We start from the raw sequence: 19918 nt of genomic DNA, 5'->3' as shown, positions 1-19918 counted from the left end.
ATGACTATGTAAGTCTGGCGCAGATCCCCCCTTGCTTCCTGTCAGACCGAGAACCAAGACAGATGATGTACCTGGGAAATTAGTTTCCTGCTGCCACCTTCTCTCCTCCTGGCTGTCTAGCCTCCTTTGGGCATTTCATTTTTCACATCTCCTCAGTCCCTAACCTCCTCCCTCCACATTCTTGATATCCCACCCATCACCTCCCTTACTGAGGCCTGAAAGTCATATCTTTCCATAGCACTGATGGATCCCTTCCTTTTTAAGTCTTTTCAGTTTTGTCCTCTTCAGAGAAGGCAAGTGGCTTAACCTCCTGGGACAGCGAAGGGGAGGAAGGTTGATAGAAGTTAAGAGATTACTCAGGTCACCTCTCGAGGATCACCAAATATGTACTGAGTAGCTACAAGTGTGTATAAGGGACTATGGGAAACAGGTGATGTATCCAAGATTCATAGGTCAGTAATGGACACCAACGGGGGCCAGGCTGTCAATATCCTTATTCCTTGCTCTTTGTGATTAGGTCTTATAGAAAGTCTAGCATAAGTTGCTTGTTCTGAGAGACCCTAGAAATACCATTATCTCCTTTATCACCTTGTCCCATCCAGACCGGACATATTATTCAATAGATTCTTTGTTTTTATCATTTATGCAGTCGTTCAACAAATATTTACTAAGTGTCAACACTCTCTTAGGCATGAAGAAGACATCAGAAAAGACCCCCACAACCCTATCTTGCTGGAAATTATAGTAGGGTGAGAAATTCAGATATTGCCAAATGGTATAATAATAATAATGATAATAATATGGCAGATGGTAGCTAGGAAGGGCTTTGAGTGAAGTAAATGCAGTGAAAGGACCTTATACCTGGGTCTGCTCATGTGTGCTGGCATAGGCAACTGTGGAGCAAAGTCTAATTCTGTTGTTGATTGACTGTTTCCAGGTCACCTTTGATGTTCATTAGAGCTGCAAATAATCAGTCAACATTCTTGTATGGAGCCTACCACCACTGCTCATCTGTCCTTTTATAAGAACTGCTCAGCTGGTCTCCTTGCCAGTTCCTTTGACGCCTTCCAGTGGTGGGCCAGTGTTCCAGTTTGAAGCCTGTAGTGGCTTGCCAGTGGTGTTAAAATGCAGGCTTCATGCCTCCACCCATGCCCTGGGCTATCTCCTGCTCATCTCATGTCATCACTCCACACTAGTGTCTCCATGTTCCCTCAGACACTTGGGTGGTGGGGGGGAGATCTTTACACACATTGCTCCTTTTCTCTGAAATGTGTCCCTGCTCTCTGGTCACCTATCCACGTTTCATATATCATCCCCAAAGTGTATTTTCCTTCAGGAAGATTTTCCTCACATATGTTGGCATAGGTTTCTGGCATAGACTTCCTTTGATGGTATCTGTTCTCATGTGTCATTATTTTGCACGGGATTAAGATGATGTTGGTGGTATTCCACAAGGGCTGAATTTGTGCTTTCCTTCCATTGTTCCCTGGACACCTAATGAGGGATGTTCCACTTAGAAGGTGCACTAACAAAGGATGGATGGTAAAAAACAAACAAAAAAACCCCACCAAAACTAGGGACATGGCAGCTAGAAGAGAGAACTGGGGATTCCGTGAAGGAAGGTGACTTACCTCTGGCTATCCCAATGACTGGGTGATAGAAGTGCTGTGGAATTATGGTTTGCAACTCCTGACATGGTACAGCCTGACCTTTCTAGAGGCTTCTCAATTTGCTTCAGAATGTCAGTGTTAGTTGAAATCTAGGCTAGATGCTGAGATTCCTAATGTATTAGTTAGATGGAGAAATGTTCCAAATGAAGATGTACTAGCTCATTAAAATCCCTAAAATCTGATGGAGGGGGGTTCCCAGGGTGGGGCTGCCCCCTGGGACTTTTACTGAGCACCAGTTTTCAGGCATGGGACCAAGCCAATGTCCTTACTCTGTGAAACAAATGCTCAGCATTCCTTTTTTAATGACTTCCTGAAGTCCCCTACCAATGAGGGCTAACTTTTGAATAACTCTCCACCCTCGGTAAAGCTCTGTGGAAAAGAATGAGGTAATGCCATGCCGGTTCCCAACAATGCCACCCAATGGCCAACAAAGCCATTTTCTTATATCTGGAAGCGGCATGAACATGGCTCTGCCTCCTGAGGGATATTTATGCACCTTCTGAAGTGTGGCCAGGACCTAGCTCAACAATGTCAGTTGTTTCTTGTCTCTGAATACACACAGCAGCTTCACTGCCTTGTATTACACCCCAGAACCATGTAGTCTGTGTGAGCTTGTGAGCAGGGGCAGTGGAACAAAGGAATATGCTCTCGCTTGAAGGTAGCCCAGGACTTACACAGTTCCACCCACTGCCAAGAATTCTCCATCAGGAGGGAGAGCCCAAAGGATAGCAAAGAACCAGACTGAAGCAAAAAGACTGTATGTTTGTGGTCATACAGATTCAGATAGAGTAAGTGGTTTTCCTCCCCTGAAGTCTTGGTTTTTGCATCTACAAAGTAGATCAGATTATAACACCCATGTTCATTGTGAACTCACGTGTAGAGTGCCATGTGCTACTGAAGAAATCTGGGGAACAAGAAACAGTCCTTACTCTTGAGAGTTTACATTTCAGGAAAGGAAATAATTAAACACATTCACTTCATATGTTTAATTCTAAGTATGATAAGGATCCATGTAGAAAGAAGATGAGAGGCCAATACTGGTTAACACTAAAGTTCTGTGTGCTAGACATCATGTCAAGTACTTTACATAATAATAGTAATAATCATCTTAACAATCTTCAGCAATAACAGCATCAACTATATGGTGTTTTATGGGCCAAGAACTAAATGTTTTTCACACAATAACTCATTGAATGTTCATTTTAAAACCTACATAGGGGCTACTATTACTCAATTTTTTTAGAGAACACTAAAGTCAAAGAAGTTAGATTACCAATATTCACAAAGCCAGTATGTGAGAAAAAAACCTAAGACTGACCCTAGAGTCACCGGCTTGCCTTTCAGGATACCTTTGGCTCATCCAGTCCTCGCAATCACCTGGCAAACACAGGGGCTTTTCCTCCTCTGTAGTTTCATTTTCTCCAGTTTCATTTACTTGGAGTCAAAGGCAGTCTGAAACATGGAAAATACCACAGCGAAAGAGTTCACATGTTTTAAATCGTGTTTTTATAGTGCATTGTTTTAAGAGTTCTCTTTTATTACTGGTGTTGTTGATAATCCCTTACCAGGCCCAATTTCTAAATTAAACTTTAGTACATGCATAGGAAAGAACATTGCCTATATAGAGTTCAGAGGAATCTGCAGTTTAGGCATAGCCACTGGGGGTCTTGGGATATACCCCCCCTTCAGCCAAGGGGGAACTAACTTCTAGTCTATTGTTACTCATGTTTTATAGATTTGGACACAAACAAAGTGTATGTCTTGTCTGAGTTCTCATGGACAGCAGGTGGGTGGGAACAGACCCACACTGGTGTCTTCTATGTGAGACCCAGGATATAACCCAAGAAACCAAACTGGCACCCTATGTGTGGCTGACTCTGACTTTCTCCTCCCGCTTCTTGCTCAGGTGTTCTTGAAGAGTGACCGCGTGGCCCGCATGGTGCAGAGTGGGGGCTGTTCGGCCAATGACTCACGCGAGGTCTTCAAGAAGCACATTGAGAAGAGGGTACGCAGCTTGCCCGAGATCGATGGCCTGAGCAAGGAGACCGTGCTGAGCTCCTGGATGGCCAAGTTTGATGCCATCTACCGTGGAGAAGAGGACCCCAGGAAGCAGCAGGCCCGGATGACAGCCAGCGCAGCCTCTGAGCTAATTCTGAGCAAAGAGCAGCTCTACGAGATGTTCCAGAACATTCTTGGGATCAAAAAGTTCGAACATCAGCTCTTGTACAATGCCTGTCAGGTAAGAACTCCCTCCCCTGGGCTCAGGGCTGTGGGTCAGCAAAATCGAGTTACAGCTTTTGTGGACCACTTTGTTCATTAGAATATGTTAAAAATCATATTGAATGACAGTATTTGGTTAAAAGTTGATCATAATCTTGATGACTAAACTTGTTGTGTTTAAGAGGCAAGTCAGCCCACTGAGTAAGGCCAAGCTTTCATGTGTCAAAGTGCTAAAAGTCCAAGTAATGATTTATGTTTAAAAGAATCATCTGCCTTAATGTAGGTAGTATTTATGGACACTGGTAACTCATGCCTATAGGTACCAGCTGAGCTGTCTGCTGGTAGCTTATAGCCTTCTAGCTACTCAGGAGACTAAGATCTGGAGGATTGTTGTTTTGCGCCCGCCCAGGCAAACATGTCTGAGAGATTCCATCTCCAGTTAACCAACAAAAAGCCAGGCTGGATGGCACACCAGCCATGAGCAAGCAAACTGAGCAAGCTTGAGATCCTGAGTCCAATCAATCCCAGAACCCACAGTAACAATTACAAAAAATAAGTGGTATGTATCAGTTGAGAAGTTTGTCCTTCTTCAGCTGAGGTGGCACCTGGTCATCCAGCGTGATTATTTATAATAAAAAAGCCTGTGCAGGCCTGGGTGTCTTCATAGCTCTGTGAGCCATGTGATGACTATCCAAGTATGCTTGAGAGGACAAACTCAGGCTCTGCAAGGGTCCATCTCAGACGGGCCTGAATTTCCCCTGAATGGTGGAATAGGGCCCCTGTGTGATCTTGAACTTGACTTCCTGTATAATCTTACCATTCACCCAGCAAACATCTGTTATATCTGCTTTGCAAGACTGAAAATTTTTAGTGAGTGTCAGCAAGGAGCATTTTGTAAATGCAGGTTCTCAGTCCTATCCCTAAGAGACCATCCCTCTACATTTTAAACAAGGATTTCCCTTCCTGGTAACGTTATTGCCTATATCCTTCCAAAAACTGTTAGAGAAACAGATGAGCTCAAGGTTCCTAGGCCAACTCCCTGCTGAAGGCAGATTAAGACACTTCAGTTTATTATGAGTTAGTTATGACTTGTTCTTTGCTTGGGTCAGATAGATCTAAGAAAATTCTAGCATGACCTCTAACTGGCTTTGTGGCCTTGGGATCTGGTTAACCTCCCTACATCAGCTTGCAGTTATAATTAAATATTGATTTAGTCATGTGGTAGAAGACTCCATAAGATTGAGGAAGAAGAAAGTTGGCAAACTGCAAGATTTCATTACATATTGCTTTGTGGAAAATATAACTTATAAAACAGATAAGCATAGTCCTGTTTTTGATGGGTGGGAAAGGCATGATGGAGAAAGCAGTAGGTGGGCAAAACCTAAAATATTTGTTGTGCTTATCTTTAATTATAGGTAGCATAATAATTAATTTTATAATTATTATTTGTGCTATTCCAAATTAGAAACAATAGGATAAGGAAAAAATTATCTTGTCAATTGTTTCTTAAACTTTAGCAATTAGTATCTTACCTTTACAATTGTTACCATTTCTGGGATCTAGCTATTTGTTATTGTTGTTTAGTCATGGGGCTTGAACTCAGGGCATGGGTGCTGTCCCTGAGCTCTTTCACTCAAGGCTAGCACTCTACCATTTTGAGCCACAGCATCACGTCCAGTTTTCTGGTGGTTAATGGGAAATAAGAGTCTTACAGATTTTCCTAGCTGGGTTTGCTTTGAACTGTCATCCTCAGATCTCAGCCTCCTGAATAGCTAGGATTGGAGGTGTGAACCATTGGCGCCCAGCTTTATCTTGTTACTTTTGGTTAATATTTCTTCTTCTTATTATTTCTTATTTGGAAGCCCATCTTTCTTTTTTTTAATTTTTAATTTTTATTTTTTTGTGAACATACTGTACAGAGGGGTTACAATTACAGGGGCAAGATAATGAGTACATTTCTTATCAAGCATTGCAGCCTCCTCCTTTGAGAAACTCATCTTTCTTATAAGAAGTAATGTATATGAAATCAGAGTTTTTTTTTTTTGGGGGGGGGGGGTCCAGTCGTGGGACCTGAACTCTGGGCTTGAGCGCTGTCCCTCAGCTCTTCAGCTCAAGGCTAGCACTCTACCACTTGAGCCACAGCGCCACTTCCGGCTTTTTTCTTTTTGCTTATGTGGTGCTGAGGAATCGAACCCAGGGCCTCAGGCATGCAAGGCAAGCGCTCTACCACTGAGCCAACTTCCCAGCCCTGAAATCAGAGTTTTGATGTACTACTTTTTCTTGAGGCCAGGGGAGGCACATTAAATTGAAACACAGTCAGGCATGGTAGTTCAGACCTGTAATCCCAGACATTTGGGAAGGATGAGAAGTTTGAGACCACTCTGGCTAAAAATATACCTTCAGAAACAAAATGAAAATGATAGGATTAGGGGAAGGGAGACAGAAGAATAGGACAGTGGATCAAATGATAGCTCAGAGTCCTTGCTTAGCAAGCATGAGGCCCTGAATTCAATTCTCAGTACTTCCAAACTGAGAGGAGAGGAGAAGGAAAGGAGAAAAATCAACCGAAGTATGAAAATAGACATTTTTCATTAGTTACCCTCTTCAATCATTTCACACTACCAGTGCTGTGCTGGGGGCGGGCGGAGGGTTGGGGGAGCAGAAGTCAGTGCTCTGATGAACAATGGGTTGGATGGTCTCTGGTGCTATTCCCAAAAATGGTTCCGCACTGACCAGAGCAGCTTTCGTGTGAAGTTTTCATAGCCCACAAGCAAAAGCATGAGTGTCCTCTATCTCCCACCCCTTCTTTTATTGGCAGGCTGTAGAGGGACATGCTGAGAAAAATTCTGCTTCTCTTTCCTCCTGTAATCTAGGTGTCAGAAATTACAGGTTACTCCTGGGTTTCACAGACTCCATTCAACTCTGCAAAACTCTATTAACTCATCAGAAAAAGGATATGAAAATGAAATTGTATGGCTTCCATCCTCAACCTGCTTAAACTGTCTCTTGTTTAATTTTGTGTTTTCTATGCCCTCTTCTCCTCACTAGATAAAGCAATCCCTTCATGCCTCTGAAGCCAAAAGTGTGCACAATATTTTCGTTTTATGCAGATCACATCGTAGGAGGCTGTAATCTGATTTCTGCTGCTGCTTTCTGAAAGTTCTCATCATCGTCACTCTCTCTCTCTCAGCATCTGCCCGTGCCTCTCATTGTTGTCTCAAATGAAAAATGGCATTTATCAAACAGTGATTACATCAGATACATACCAGTTATCGGCTATAATGTGAATCCTGTCCATCAAAACATAAAAAAGCAAGAGGTTTTGATGAATATCTTACTATTTACTCATGAGATTTTTTTTCTTGGTCTGTTTTGTTCATTTGAGAGTGCAAGGCTTGATCCTTACAGAATGAGTTGCTCATACACTGCATTGTGTCCAAATGTAAAGTAATTGGCCACTCGTTAGGAAATTGGTGTTGTTTACTTTGGAGGAAACAGTTTATTATGTAGCTGGTTTATTTCCATTGAATTCTAAACCAAAGGTGAGGGTGGGGGGCGGGGGAGCAAGGTAGTGTGTATGTGTGTGTGTGCATGTGCGTATGTGTGCATGTGTGTCAGTACTAGAGTTTGAACTCAGGACTTTGGCACTGCCCCTTAGTTTCTTTGCTCACAGCTCACATTCTACAACTTGAGCCACACCCTACACTTCCAGCCTTTTGCTGGATAATTGGAAATAAGAATCTCAGAGCTTTTCCTGCTTAGGCTGGCTTTGAATCACAATCCTCTCATCTCAGCCTCCTAAGTAACTAGGATTATAGGCGTGAGCCACCTGAGTCTGGTGCAAGGTGCTACTGAAATGCAGTATTTCATCTGAGAATGAGACTCAGACAGCCCTGCTGCCCATCTTCATGAACTGCAAAGCTACTGCGGATGAGAAATAAGGATGTGCTATTGACAGGCATTTCATAAGATGCACCTCCCTTCCCTTCCCCTCCAAATGTATTTCCATCTTTTTGTACCCCTTTTATCAGCATGTATTAAATTGTACAAAGGGGTTTAGCTGTGATATTTGTATCCATGCATACATTGTACTTGATCAAGTCTACTTTATTACTCTTTCTTATCTCCATCCTCCCTTTTAAGTTTATAGTGTGTTTCATATTGTTTTCATAGGTAGATGTAATGTAATTCAAGGATTTTCACTCATTGTTCTCTCCTTTCCCTCTGATTTGATTTAGTGCCCAGTTATATGAACTGTTTGCTACTTCCTTCCCTCTCTGCTCAACAATAAGTTATTATTAATTCCCTAGTCCTGACATATAGAGAGTACTGGGGTGCTGTTCAAGTGGTACAGTGCTTCCTAGCAAGCATAAGCTCCTGAGTTCAATCCTCAGTACCAGATAGATAGATGGATAGATAGATAGATAGATAGATAGATAGATAGATAGATAGATAGATAGATAGATAGATAGATAGATAGATGTCAGATAGATGTAGATAAATGTTTCATTTGAAAAGCACCTTGTGGGGGGAGAGGGAAGCATACTGTCACATATTTTAAATGCAAAATAAACTCTTGTAAGTAAAGCAACACAGCAAATATTGAAGGGATATGGATTATGAAGTTGTTTCCTTGGAGTGTTTCGGTTCTACTCTTTGAACAATGCCCTCTCCGTTTCTGGGTGTACTACACTGGTCACATCACAGTGCTTGGCACCATCCACAACCTGCCCCCGCCCCCCACAGCCTTCATTTTATGCCTGATGGGCAGCAGAAAGACCATGCCTGTCTGCACTCTCAGGAGATGGTGTTATTTACATTTATCCTCCCAGAATGTCTGGATATTTCCTCAGATAAGTTTAGAAGATATGAGAAAGATGATTTCCCCATCCATAAACACCTTTGCAAAAATTTTCCATCTTGAGTTCTCCACTACTGAACTGGTAACCTCTTCATCATTTCCTTTCCTTTCCCATAAACCATCATTAGTGTGGTCTTTGATGATGTAGTTACCTTATTACTGTCTGCCTTGGACTTGATTAGCACTTGGCAGCTTTTCATGTAGTTTTTTAGACTCTGAAGAGAAACCTCAAATTATCAAGCTTTCAGCTATGACCCAGATTGCTGGGTTGTATCTTACCTCATTATAGAGCCCTTAATCTCTGTATAACCACAGAGCATTTTCCTGGGTCACAAGTTCCCAGAAGAAATGTTGGCTGAAAATTTGTTTCATGGACCATACAGTTATTTCTTAGTTATTTCTTTTGGTCCCAATAACAATGATAAGGATTCTTTTAATCTAATAATCTTTAAATAGATAACTGTTAAAGAAATGCTGTGACATCTGGGAGTGGAGCAGTGGTCATGTCAGCCTAGTATTAAACTTTTAACTTAGAAACATGCTTTTGCTATTCATTCAACATACATTTTAAGCTTCTGCTATACACTAGATATCGTAGGTAATAAGCTTGAGACAATACCTAAGCCATCTTTGTCTTGAATAGTCCATCATTACCCTAAGTATTGTCCTGCAGTGAAGGATTGCATCTATTTTTGTTGCATTGCTGAGTAACAAATCACAACAAATTTTGTGGTTCAAAAGAATATTCAGGAAGTGGCGCTGTAGCGTAAGTGGTAGAGTGCTAGCCTTGAGCTAAATTGCTCCCAGACCTCAAGCCCCACAACTGACCAAAAAAAAAAAGAATGTTCATTATTTCTGATGATTAAATTCCATAGTTTTCCTTGGTAAGAAGCCAGAGCATGACTTAGCAAGGCCCCTTCAGAGCTCCAGGTCTCATAGGCTGGAATGAAGACTGTTGAAGGCTCAGCAGAGAAGGATCCCTTTCCCACCTCCTTTGTTCACATGGCTCTTCTACTTGCAACCTCTGAATTCTTCAGATCCTGCAACAAGAGAGAAAACTGTTGACTTTCTGATCTCTGATTTCTGGACTCCCTTTTGAAAGGATCTCCTGATTTAATTAGGTCTTTAGGATAGTTCCTTGTGGATAAATTTAAAATCAAGTGATTAAGACCTTTACATTGGCCGAATCATTCTTGTTATAGGCTATTGATTAGAAGCCTTGGTTCTTCTCGTATTCAGCCAAAGGACCATGACTCTTATTGGTCACCCAAATATTACCTGCCCCTCTCCCACACAGCTGGTCCCTCCTAGTTTCAATTGTTTTTATTAATTAATCAATTTTTTATTAATGCAAGATTATTTATTGTCTTTTTATTTTTTTTAATATTTTTATTATAAAAATACTGCACAGAGGGGTTATAGTTACATGAATAAGGTAATGAGGGCATTTTCTATTGAGCATTGTTACCCCCTCCTTTGATTTTCTCCTACTATCCCTTCCCACCCCACCTTCCCAACTCCTCCCTCCTCCCACCCAAGTTGTAAAGCTCCTTTTCAATGTACTATCTTGTACATCTCATTGTTACAATGGACAACCTGTGTCTTTGTTTCAGCATTTTGTTATTTCCCTTCCTCTCCCCAAATCAGAAAAAATGCATATACAAAGATGCAGGGCACTGGAATCAAATACAGTGAAAACGGGTTATACCATGGGGGAAGAACACACAAAAGAAAAAAATCACATAGTACATTGTAAGTACATTAAAAACAACAGCAACAGTAACTGCAATCCCTCTGTATAGAATCTTTAAATATATATATATAAATAGCAACAAAGATAAAATCTTTTGTGTCTCTAATTTGGGGTTCATTTCCCTTAGCATCATCTTATATGGTCATATGTACATAGCTTTTCATCTTTTCTGCTTGTCTTAGACATATACAAGTATCAATTTAAACAACTTTTTTTAAGGTTACATTTGTTTTTCCCAAAATAGAGACTTGTTAATACATAATACTACCATTGTAAGACTTTTTCTAGAACTAGAAATTAACTTGCATATTTATTTTGTCACTATGCATGTTTTAGACTAGTTCTTCAAGCACAACAGCCATGTCCTTTGCAGTTCCCAATGCATGGTCAACACTTAATACGATGTCTGGCACAAAGTAGATGCCCAATTCACACTACTGATTCAATCAGTAAGTGCAGAGGCCAAGTCATTGATGACCTCATGGGTTTAAATGTCCACATGGTGCACAGAAGTGTACTTGGGCACATTTTTCTGGGTAGGCAAAATACAACAGTGGAACAGGCCTGTCAGCCTGTGACCACCATCCGCCTGCCAGTGCTATTTTAAAATGCGCTTTTACTGGAGGGTCAAACATTTTTCTAGGTGTAGACTTTCCCTCTGGTCATACTTAACCTGTCTCTCCCACCACATGGTTGACGAAAGAAAGACAGACATTCACTCTTGTCTTACATTGCCCCTAAGAAATCCAATCTTGGCTTTCTAAGGTCATGTACTGCCCCTTATGGGCATTAGGTATTTGATAGACAACCCAGTTTAGATGCGCCTTCAATTTCAGCATTCTTGGACTGTACAAGAGATTGAAATGTTTGTACTACATGAACATGTCCTACTCAGTTAATAAAGACAAAATTAAATGCATCGACGAAATAGGTAGCCCGAGATCAGAGCCCTGATTTCTGATGGACCTGGTCGTGATTTCTCCTACTTCTCTCTCACTGGTTTCTAGAACACATTCATCTGCTGTTATTTCCATTGTTGCTGGCAATGGATGTGAGGAGCATTGTCTCTCAGCCTGCAGAACTGCTAAGTGGCATTTCAGCAATCCCTTCCCTCTGTTGCCAAAGTCGAATCAGAACTATGCTTGTTTAAAAGCACTGAACCATACAACTGAAGTCAGAGGCATTAAAGAGGTAAACTTCCAGAGAAAAAGACATACAGGAATCTTATTTTCTACTTTTTGCTGGGTGATGAAACTTATTACAAAGCATCTATCACAGCCTCACAAATAGAAATATTTTACCTGCCTGCTAAAGCAGCTCACCAACCCAGACTCCTCTCCATGGTGATTTAAATTTCGTTGCTACTTCCCTAAGGACTGAGGTCTAGGATTCATAGAAGCTTGAGCAATGGAGTGTAGCATCATGATTAAGTCTGGTTGGTACTCATTTTTGTTGTTTTATTCCTTTCTGAAGCCATGAATAGAATACATTAGATCCTGTATTGCCTAAATAGTGAATAATTCTCTCGGTCTCACAGTGGCCTCAGTCAGTAGAGGCCTTACAACCTGTGCTAAACAAGTTGTGCTTTTGCTCAACCTATTCTAGGATGCTAGTCTGTGTTGTACTAAATCTTTTAGGAATTTCTTTATTATATAGCTTGCTTTTTTTTTTCCAACCTCCAGCATTTCTCAGAGGTAGTGACAAGGAAGCTAAAAGCTCAGTTGTGCACATTTGCTACTTTATAGTTGTCCTAGATGTGTTTGTTCGAAGGAGACTGGTTTAGTTTTTATTTGAACAGTAATAATACCTACAGAATATAAAGCATTTATTATGTGCTAACCACTAAGCTAGGTAGGTAGATAAATAGACATAGATATATGGAAAATAGGTAAATTTTAATAACAAGGCTAAATAGAAAATAGGAAAGTTATAAAAAATTTTTCCAAGATCAAACAGCCAGTAAGTGGAAGAGCTTGGATGTGAACTCATAGATGCAAAACTAGCATTGATGGATAGATTTAAACTGATGGATCCAAAAAAGCTCTGAAACTCAGTTGCTGAAAATAATAATATGTCTTTTCCATACATAGAGAAGGATTTTGTTGTTATTGTTGTTTGGGGGCTTTTACTTTCCTTATTTTGTGCCAGTACGGGGACTTGGTAAGGCCTGGGAACTGTCTCTTAGTTTATTTTCTTAAGATTTGCCATTTGAGCCATACCTTTACTTCTAGTTTTTTGCTAGTTAATTGGAGATAAGAGTTTCTTGGACTTTCTTGCCTTGGTTGGCTTTGAACCTTGATCTTAGACCCTTGAATAGTAAGGCATGAACCACTAATGCCTGGCTTGTGGAAGTTGTGGAGGTGTCTGGTCAATTATGACTGGTGTGGTTTATGTTTGCTCTACTTACTTATATTGTATCATACCAATATGAGTGTTTCTTGATTTAATTTTTAAAGCACACTTAGAAAAACAAGCTAATGTTCAGAGGATGTCTGGAGGACAAAAAATGTTTGCCATTCTTGTCTTGTGTGTTCCTTCCAACTAAATAACCTGAAAAAATGTCTACTTGTTCTTTATGTCAGCACTTTCCTAGTTGGGTCCAATGACCATAGAGTTAAATTTTTCTCTGATACAGAAATACCCTCTAAAGCAAGCATAAAAAATTCCAGTTATGTTGATTTTAAGGAATGAATTTACACTAGTCTAGGCAAATACTGTAGGCCTTGTAGACCTGTAATATTCATTCAGATACTTAATTCTGCCATTGCGGTGAAAGCAGTCATAAGCTAAGGCTTATGGCTATGTTCCAGTAAAACTTTATTTACAAAAAGTGGCACCTGGGAGATTTGCCTCAAGAGTATAGCTTGTTAATTCTTGAATTAAATAATTATTGCATAATAACAGCAAAATTACTTTCCAGAAAGTTAACCTACAGATATAAAATGTTAAGTTTAACAACTAAGCTATAAACTTCAGCCTACTCATTCTAAGAGCAGCGGAAAATGTGGTTGCTTATCATCTTGAGAGTGAAGACAGAGTCATTGTGCCAAGAATGTGATGTCAGGATCTGAACAGACTAAACATGATAGACCCTCCTCTTTACAACTATAATTCTTCTGTAAGTCATTTCACTCTAAACATAGTGAAATTCTCTGAGGTAGAATGGGAATAATAGCCCAAAGTGTCTCACTGAATTTATTACCATGCTGAGCTAAGGTAATAAATAAATCATTTAGTGCGATGCTTTGCACATAAGCATTTTTAAAAATAGAAACCATCATCCTTTTTTTCATAATTACCATTTTAGCCAAGACTCTGTGCTTACTGGCTTATTAAAGGTTGATAACTTCTCTGGCCTTTGACAACTAAAACTTCCATAGTTATAATTTAGCCCTAGAAACATCTAAAAAGTAAATATCAAATATAGGTGTTTTAAAAATTAGGATTCTAGGCATTGATGGCTCACACCTAGAGCAATCCTAGTTACTCAGTAAGATGAGATTTGAGGATCCCAGTTCAAAACCAACCCCAGGCAGACATATCCCTGAGATTCTTACTGCCAATTAACCAGCAAAAAGCCAGAAGGAAATGTATAGCTTAAGTGGTGGATTGCCAACTTTGAGAGAAAAAGTTAAGTGGGAGTACAAGGCCCTGAGTTCAAGTCTTAGTACACATAAACACACACACACACACACACACACACACACACACACACACACACACACACACACACACACACACACATACATTTAGGACCCATAAAGAAATATAATGAGATGGAAATTCTAATTACCCTGGGTTGATAATACACTGTGTGTGTGTGTGTGTGTGTGTGTGTGTGTGTGTGTGTGTGTGTGTGTTTGTATTAGTATTCCCTTACAATTACTATGTATTGTTTTAAAATTAAAAAAAAATCAGGACACTAAAGTTACAAAGACTTGAGTTCATATTCTGATTCTACTGCTTACTATGTGATGATGAGTCAATCCATTAGACTCTAAAAACTAATTTTTTTAATATGAAAGCATGCATAATAGCAGAACCCAACTAACAAAGTATTGGCGCTAGTTATTATTAGATCTCATTAATTAATTGAATTCCCATGCCTGAGGAAGATTCCATTATGATGAGTAATGGTGTATAGTGTTTGGCTGATTCTCTGGAATTAACTCTTGAAACCAAACAATTAGCATCTGCCAGCGATAAATCTGAAGAAATGTAATACACGATTCCTGCCTTCAGAAGATATGTAATCCAGTTTGAAGCAAAATTATTGATAGTACAATGTATGAAACGTATTATTTAACTATTCCCTAGTGGTCCCTTGAGGTCCTACTACTTATTACCTATGTAATCTTCAGCCAGTTAGTCAACTTCTCTACTAATAGAGTTAATCCGATCTTCTAGGTTGAAGTGAGGGATGTAAAGATCCTGGCATGGAATAGCAACTAAATAAGTAGTAGCCTGGGTAGGTTATAGTGGCTGTGGGCAATGGAGATGGGGGTAGTACAGGTGTTAGCACAATGGTCTAAAGTTTGGAGATCATGTAACAGTGGGGTTCTATTGACCACTGAACATTCAGCAGAGGAGATACTTGATAAATTGGGTTTGAATAAAAGAAAACTGTAGTTTAGGTTGAATGAAGGAAGATTATTGGAGATGTCTTCACCAATAAATAATAATAGAGGAGAAATTGTACCATATATTGTTACTGGTTCAATAATTGATCTCAAGTATTATTCCCAGGAATTAAAATAGAACTTCTTGCCATAGCAAGACACTGAGTGGACTTCTCCACTCCTTGACATTTACTAATCATCAGACTTGCTTTATCAAGGGGTTTTAACAATCAGAGGACTGGAAATGTCTTGCTGCCATTGCACTTTGGTAGTCTTCTGAGAGAAGATCACTCCCCAGGTATGATTCATCTTTCTGGCCTGAGTCTTAAGCAGAATACACACCAAACAAACCTCACAAAGTTCCCAGCATGAAACCAGGTGCCACTCAGATCACAATCTATAGCTTATATCCCTGCCTCATCTAGATCAGTAAAACGTAATGATGATCAACATGTGATAACAAACATACCCTCAAGTAAGTCATTGAATTAGAGCAGTTGTTATTGGAAATGTTTGTCGCAATAGCTGGTGAATACAAATGGAATTTTAAAACTAAGTATGCATTATGAATACTAGGCTGCTAGTAAGGTAGAAGTGTGACTACAAGTGCATTTCTGGTGTCAGCCACCAACTAACTTCTTCTTGCTCTGGCAACTTTGGCCAGAATTTTGGTTCTTTGCTTCTTGTGTTCTTTGTATTCAACCTGAGTTGTTCTCTTTTCTGAACTACACTGATGTACTTCCTGGCCTCAATGCTGATATTCTTTTTTTTTAATTAATAAGTTTTTTTTTATTGTGAAAATACCATACAGAGGGGTTACATGGACAAGGTAATGAGTACATTTCTTATCAAGCATTGTTGCTTCCTCCTTTGTTTCCCCTTCCCATCCCTGCCCTCCCATCTCCACCCCCACCTACACTACCCCCACCCCCACCAAAGTTGTAAAGTTCATTTTTGGACATAATGTCTTGTACATCTCATTGTTGCAATGGGTCCACCTGTATCCATATTCTTATACTAGAAGGTCTTTTATGGATAGAAGGAAAAGACAGGTAGGATGAGATAAAGATTTGGAAACTTAAGGTTAATGTTTTTCTGATTATCCAAGAGTAAGTATGAAATTTAAAGATAGGAGAACTTAACAAGTGGTCAGGAAGTCTGAACTCCCTACTTATAAGAGATCAAGGAAGTTTAACAAAGGTCATTACAAAGCTGCAACACTCTCCTTGTAAATTTTGTTTTACTCCTGTGCTCATAACTGTGTCATTCAATTATTTATTAGTAACAAACTATCTCCTTAGACTCAATAGCTTAAGACATATGGATGTATTTTTGGTCACAAACCTACAAAAGAGCTGAGTGGTTCTTGTGGTCTTGAGTAGGATCACTGATACATGCTTCTGGGGTCAGCTGACTGCACACTGATTTAGCATAACTTCAGCTAGGATAAGTCAACACTCTGTACTTCCTCTTATGATCCTTGGACAGGAGAGAGAGTAGAAAGTGAAAGATGTGGACATGAGAGAGTAGAAAGATGCAATGCTGACACATTGGTTCACAACTGTCACATTGTCACCTCCACTGTGTTCTCCTGGCATAGGAAGTCCCAAATCCAAGATATGGAACCAACCCAGATGCCCCTCAGTAGATGAATGGACCAAGAAATTGGGGTATATATATACAATGGAATTCTATGCCTCCATCAGAAAGAATGACATTGCCCCATTTGTTAGGAAATGGAAAGACTTGGAAAAAATTATATTAAGTGAAGTAAGCCAGGCCCAAAGAAACATAGGTCCCATGGTTTCCCTTATTTGCAATAACTCCTATATGTCTGAGACAAGCAGAAAAGGTCAGATAAGTTGATATTAGGTGAAATGAACCCCAAGATAAGTATTCAAATGTGTTTTTTTCTTTCATGCAATTGTTTCTAACATATTTATAAGATGATTTCTTTGTTACTTTGTATGTCCCTCCCCCATGGGATAACCCCTGCTTTCACTGTATTTGATGTTGGTATAATTTGTGGAGGGGAAGGGAAAAAACAAATACTTTAAATAGGGATACAGGTGGACCCATTGCAACAATGAGATGTACAAATCGTTAATGTTGAAAAATGAACTTTACAACTTTGGCGGGGTAGGGAGGGTTGGGGGGAGAGAGGGTGGGGGAGGGGGGAGATGGGAAGGGATGGGAAGGGGAAACAAAGGAGGAGGCAGCAATGCTTGATAAGAAATGTACTCATTACCTTGCCCATGTAATTGTAACCCCTCTGTATGGTATTTTCACAATTTCAAAAATAAAAATAAAAAAGATTCGAGAACAGGAAGAACAATTGGATGCCAACATCTCATGCCTGTAATCCTAGGTATTTGGGAAGCTGAAATTGAGAGAAAGTCAGCCCAGGCAGAAAAGTCTATGAGTTTTTGTTGCCAAAACTTAGTAGCAAAAGATGAGGCTGGAAGAATGGATTAAGTGATAGAGCAGCAGCAGTGCAAGTGAACTGAGGAGGGGCAAGACCCTGAGTTCAAACACTGGTGGAGGGAAAATTTTAAAAAAGTGAAACACATTCCATCTCTTGACATAGAAAACTTATAGATATGTGCCCATTAAAAATGACATGGCTAGCTAGGTACCCATGACTCATGCCTGTAATCATAGCTACTTAGGAGGCTGAGATCTGAAGATTGCAGTTCAAAGCCAATATGGCCTGGAAAGTCCGTTCAACTCTTATCACCAATAAACTACTCAGAAAAGGACAGAAGTTACATTCTGGCTCAACTGGTAGAGTGCTAGCCTAGAGCACAAAGAGGTTTGGCAATGGTGCCCATAGCCTGAGTTCAAGCCCTAGGACTGGCAAAAGAAAAAAAAAATGGTATGGCTAGAATTCTATAATGCTTTCAAAGGAGAGCTCACACCACTACTTCTCAGACTCTTCAATGAAACAGAAAAGGAAAGAAGCCAGCATAACACTCATCCCAAAACCAGATAGGGACCTATCTGAAGAGAAAGAGAACTATAACCTATCTCTTCAATGAACATTGTTAGAAAACTGTGCAATAAAATTCTGGCCAACCAAATTCAACAACTAACCAAAAAAATCATACACTATGACCAAGCAAGATTTATTCCAGGGATGCAGACCTGATTCAATATATGTAAGTCAATAAATATATTTCAACACATCAACAGGAGCAAAGACAAGAACCACACGATCATCTCAATGCATGCAGAAAAAGCATTTTATAAGATCCAGCACTCCTTTATGATATAAGCTCTGTTCAAGCTAGGAATCCATGGAACAGTCTTGAATATAATAAAGTCTATTTATACAGCATTGTACTTAATGTTAAAAATCTAAAACCATTTACTCTAAAAAATGGGAAGGAGACAAGTATGCCCAATCTCTCTACTCCTATTCAATATATACTGTAATTCCTGTTAAGAACAATAAGGCAAGACAAAAACATAAAGAGGGATCTAAATACGGGAAAAAGAAGTAAAACAATCCCTCTTTGCTGATGACATGATCCAGTATTTAAAGAACTGTATAGATTCCTCCCCCAAGTTACTTAAGCTGACCCAATACTTTGGCTAAGTAGCAGGACATAAAATCAACCCGCAAAAATCAGTAACTTTTCTGTATGCCAACAATGAAAAGAACAAGATTGAAATTAGGAAAGTAACTCCATTGTAATAGCCTCAAAAAAACATAAAATACCTAGGAATTAACCAAACATGTGAAGGACCTCTATTGTGAAAACTTTAAAAATCTGGAAAAAGAAAGCAGGTCTAAGGAAATGGAAAAAACTTCCATGCTCTTGGATTGAAAGAATTAACATTGTGAAATGGCAATATTACCCAAAACTATTTGCAGATTCAGTACAATGCCCATCCAAATCCCAACAGCATTCTTCAAAGAAAAAGGGAAAACTATCCAAAAATTCATATGGATAACCAAAGACCCTCAATAGCAAAAACAGTCCTAAGCAGGAAGAATAGTGGTGGAGGAATATCAATACCAAACTTCAAACTCTATTACAATGCCATAGAAATAAAAACAACTTGGTACTGACACAAGAATAGGCCTGAGAACTAGTGGAACAGAATGGAAGACCCAGAAATGAAACCCACAGACCTATAGCCACCTAATCTTTAACAAGGGACCAAAAAACACAGGTTGGAAGAAAGACAGCCTCTTCAACAAATGATGCTGGCCAAATTGGCTATCCACATGCAGAAAACTGAAACTAGACTCTTATGTATCACCCTGCACCAGAATCAATTCTAAATGGATCAAAGACCTCATTATAGGGCTAAATACCATGAAAGTATTACAGAAAGGGATAGGGTAAAGACTATAGCTCCTAGGTACAGATCATATCTTCGTAAGTAATGATCCAGAATCACAACGAATCAAAGAAAGACTGGATATATGGGATTACATCAAACTGAAAAGTTTCTGCCTGGCAAAGGACGTTGCTAGCAAGATAAATAGATCACAGAATGGAATAAGTTTTTTTTACCGACTATGCATCAGACAAGGGCTTAATATCTTATAGCTCAAAAAATTAACCACCCTTCAATAAACCCTCACAAAACAACAACCCACTTAATAAATGGACCAAAGACTTAAAGAGGGACTTCTCATAAGAAGTAAGAATGACCAATAGACACACGAAGAAATGCTCCACATCTCTGGACATAAAAGAAATGTAAAACAAAACTGCATTGAGATTTACTTCACACCAGTTAGAATGGCCTTTATCAAGAAAACTAATAATAACAAATGGTG

General features: G+C 39.6%; 1 protein-coding gene across 10 annotated transcripts in view; it reads left to right on the top strand.

Moving 5' to 3' along the window:
* The window catches only part of Cadps (calcium dependent secretion activator), a 445968-nt gene that overhangs the window by 111144 nt on the left and 314906 nt on the right, over window positions 1-19918 (top strand). For all 10 annotated transcript variants that reach the window (XM_042679880.1, XM_042679874.1, XM_042679881.1 and 7 more), the window contains exon 3: window positions 3577-3909. In XM_042679880.1, coding sequence (XP_042535814.1) covers window positions 3577-3909 — 333 coding nt within the window. The remainder of the gene's footprint in view (window positions 1-3576; window positions 3910-19918) is intronic.

This window comes from Dipodomys spectabilis, unplaced genomic scaffold, assembly GCF_019054845.1.
Source record: "Dipodomys spectabilis isolate Male_0828 unplaced genomic scaffold, ASM1905484v1 ptg000054l, whole genome shotgun sequence".
NCBI lineage: Eukaryota > Metazoa > Chordata > Mammalia > Rodentia > Heteromyidae > Dipodomys > Dipodomys spectabilis.
The sequence above is the reverse complement of the archived record's forward strand: the minus strand, read 5'-3'. Positions and strand labels throughout refer to the sequence as shown.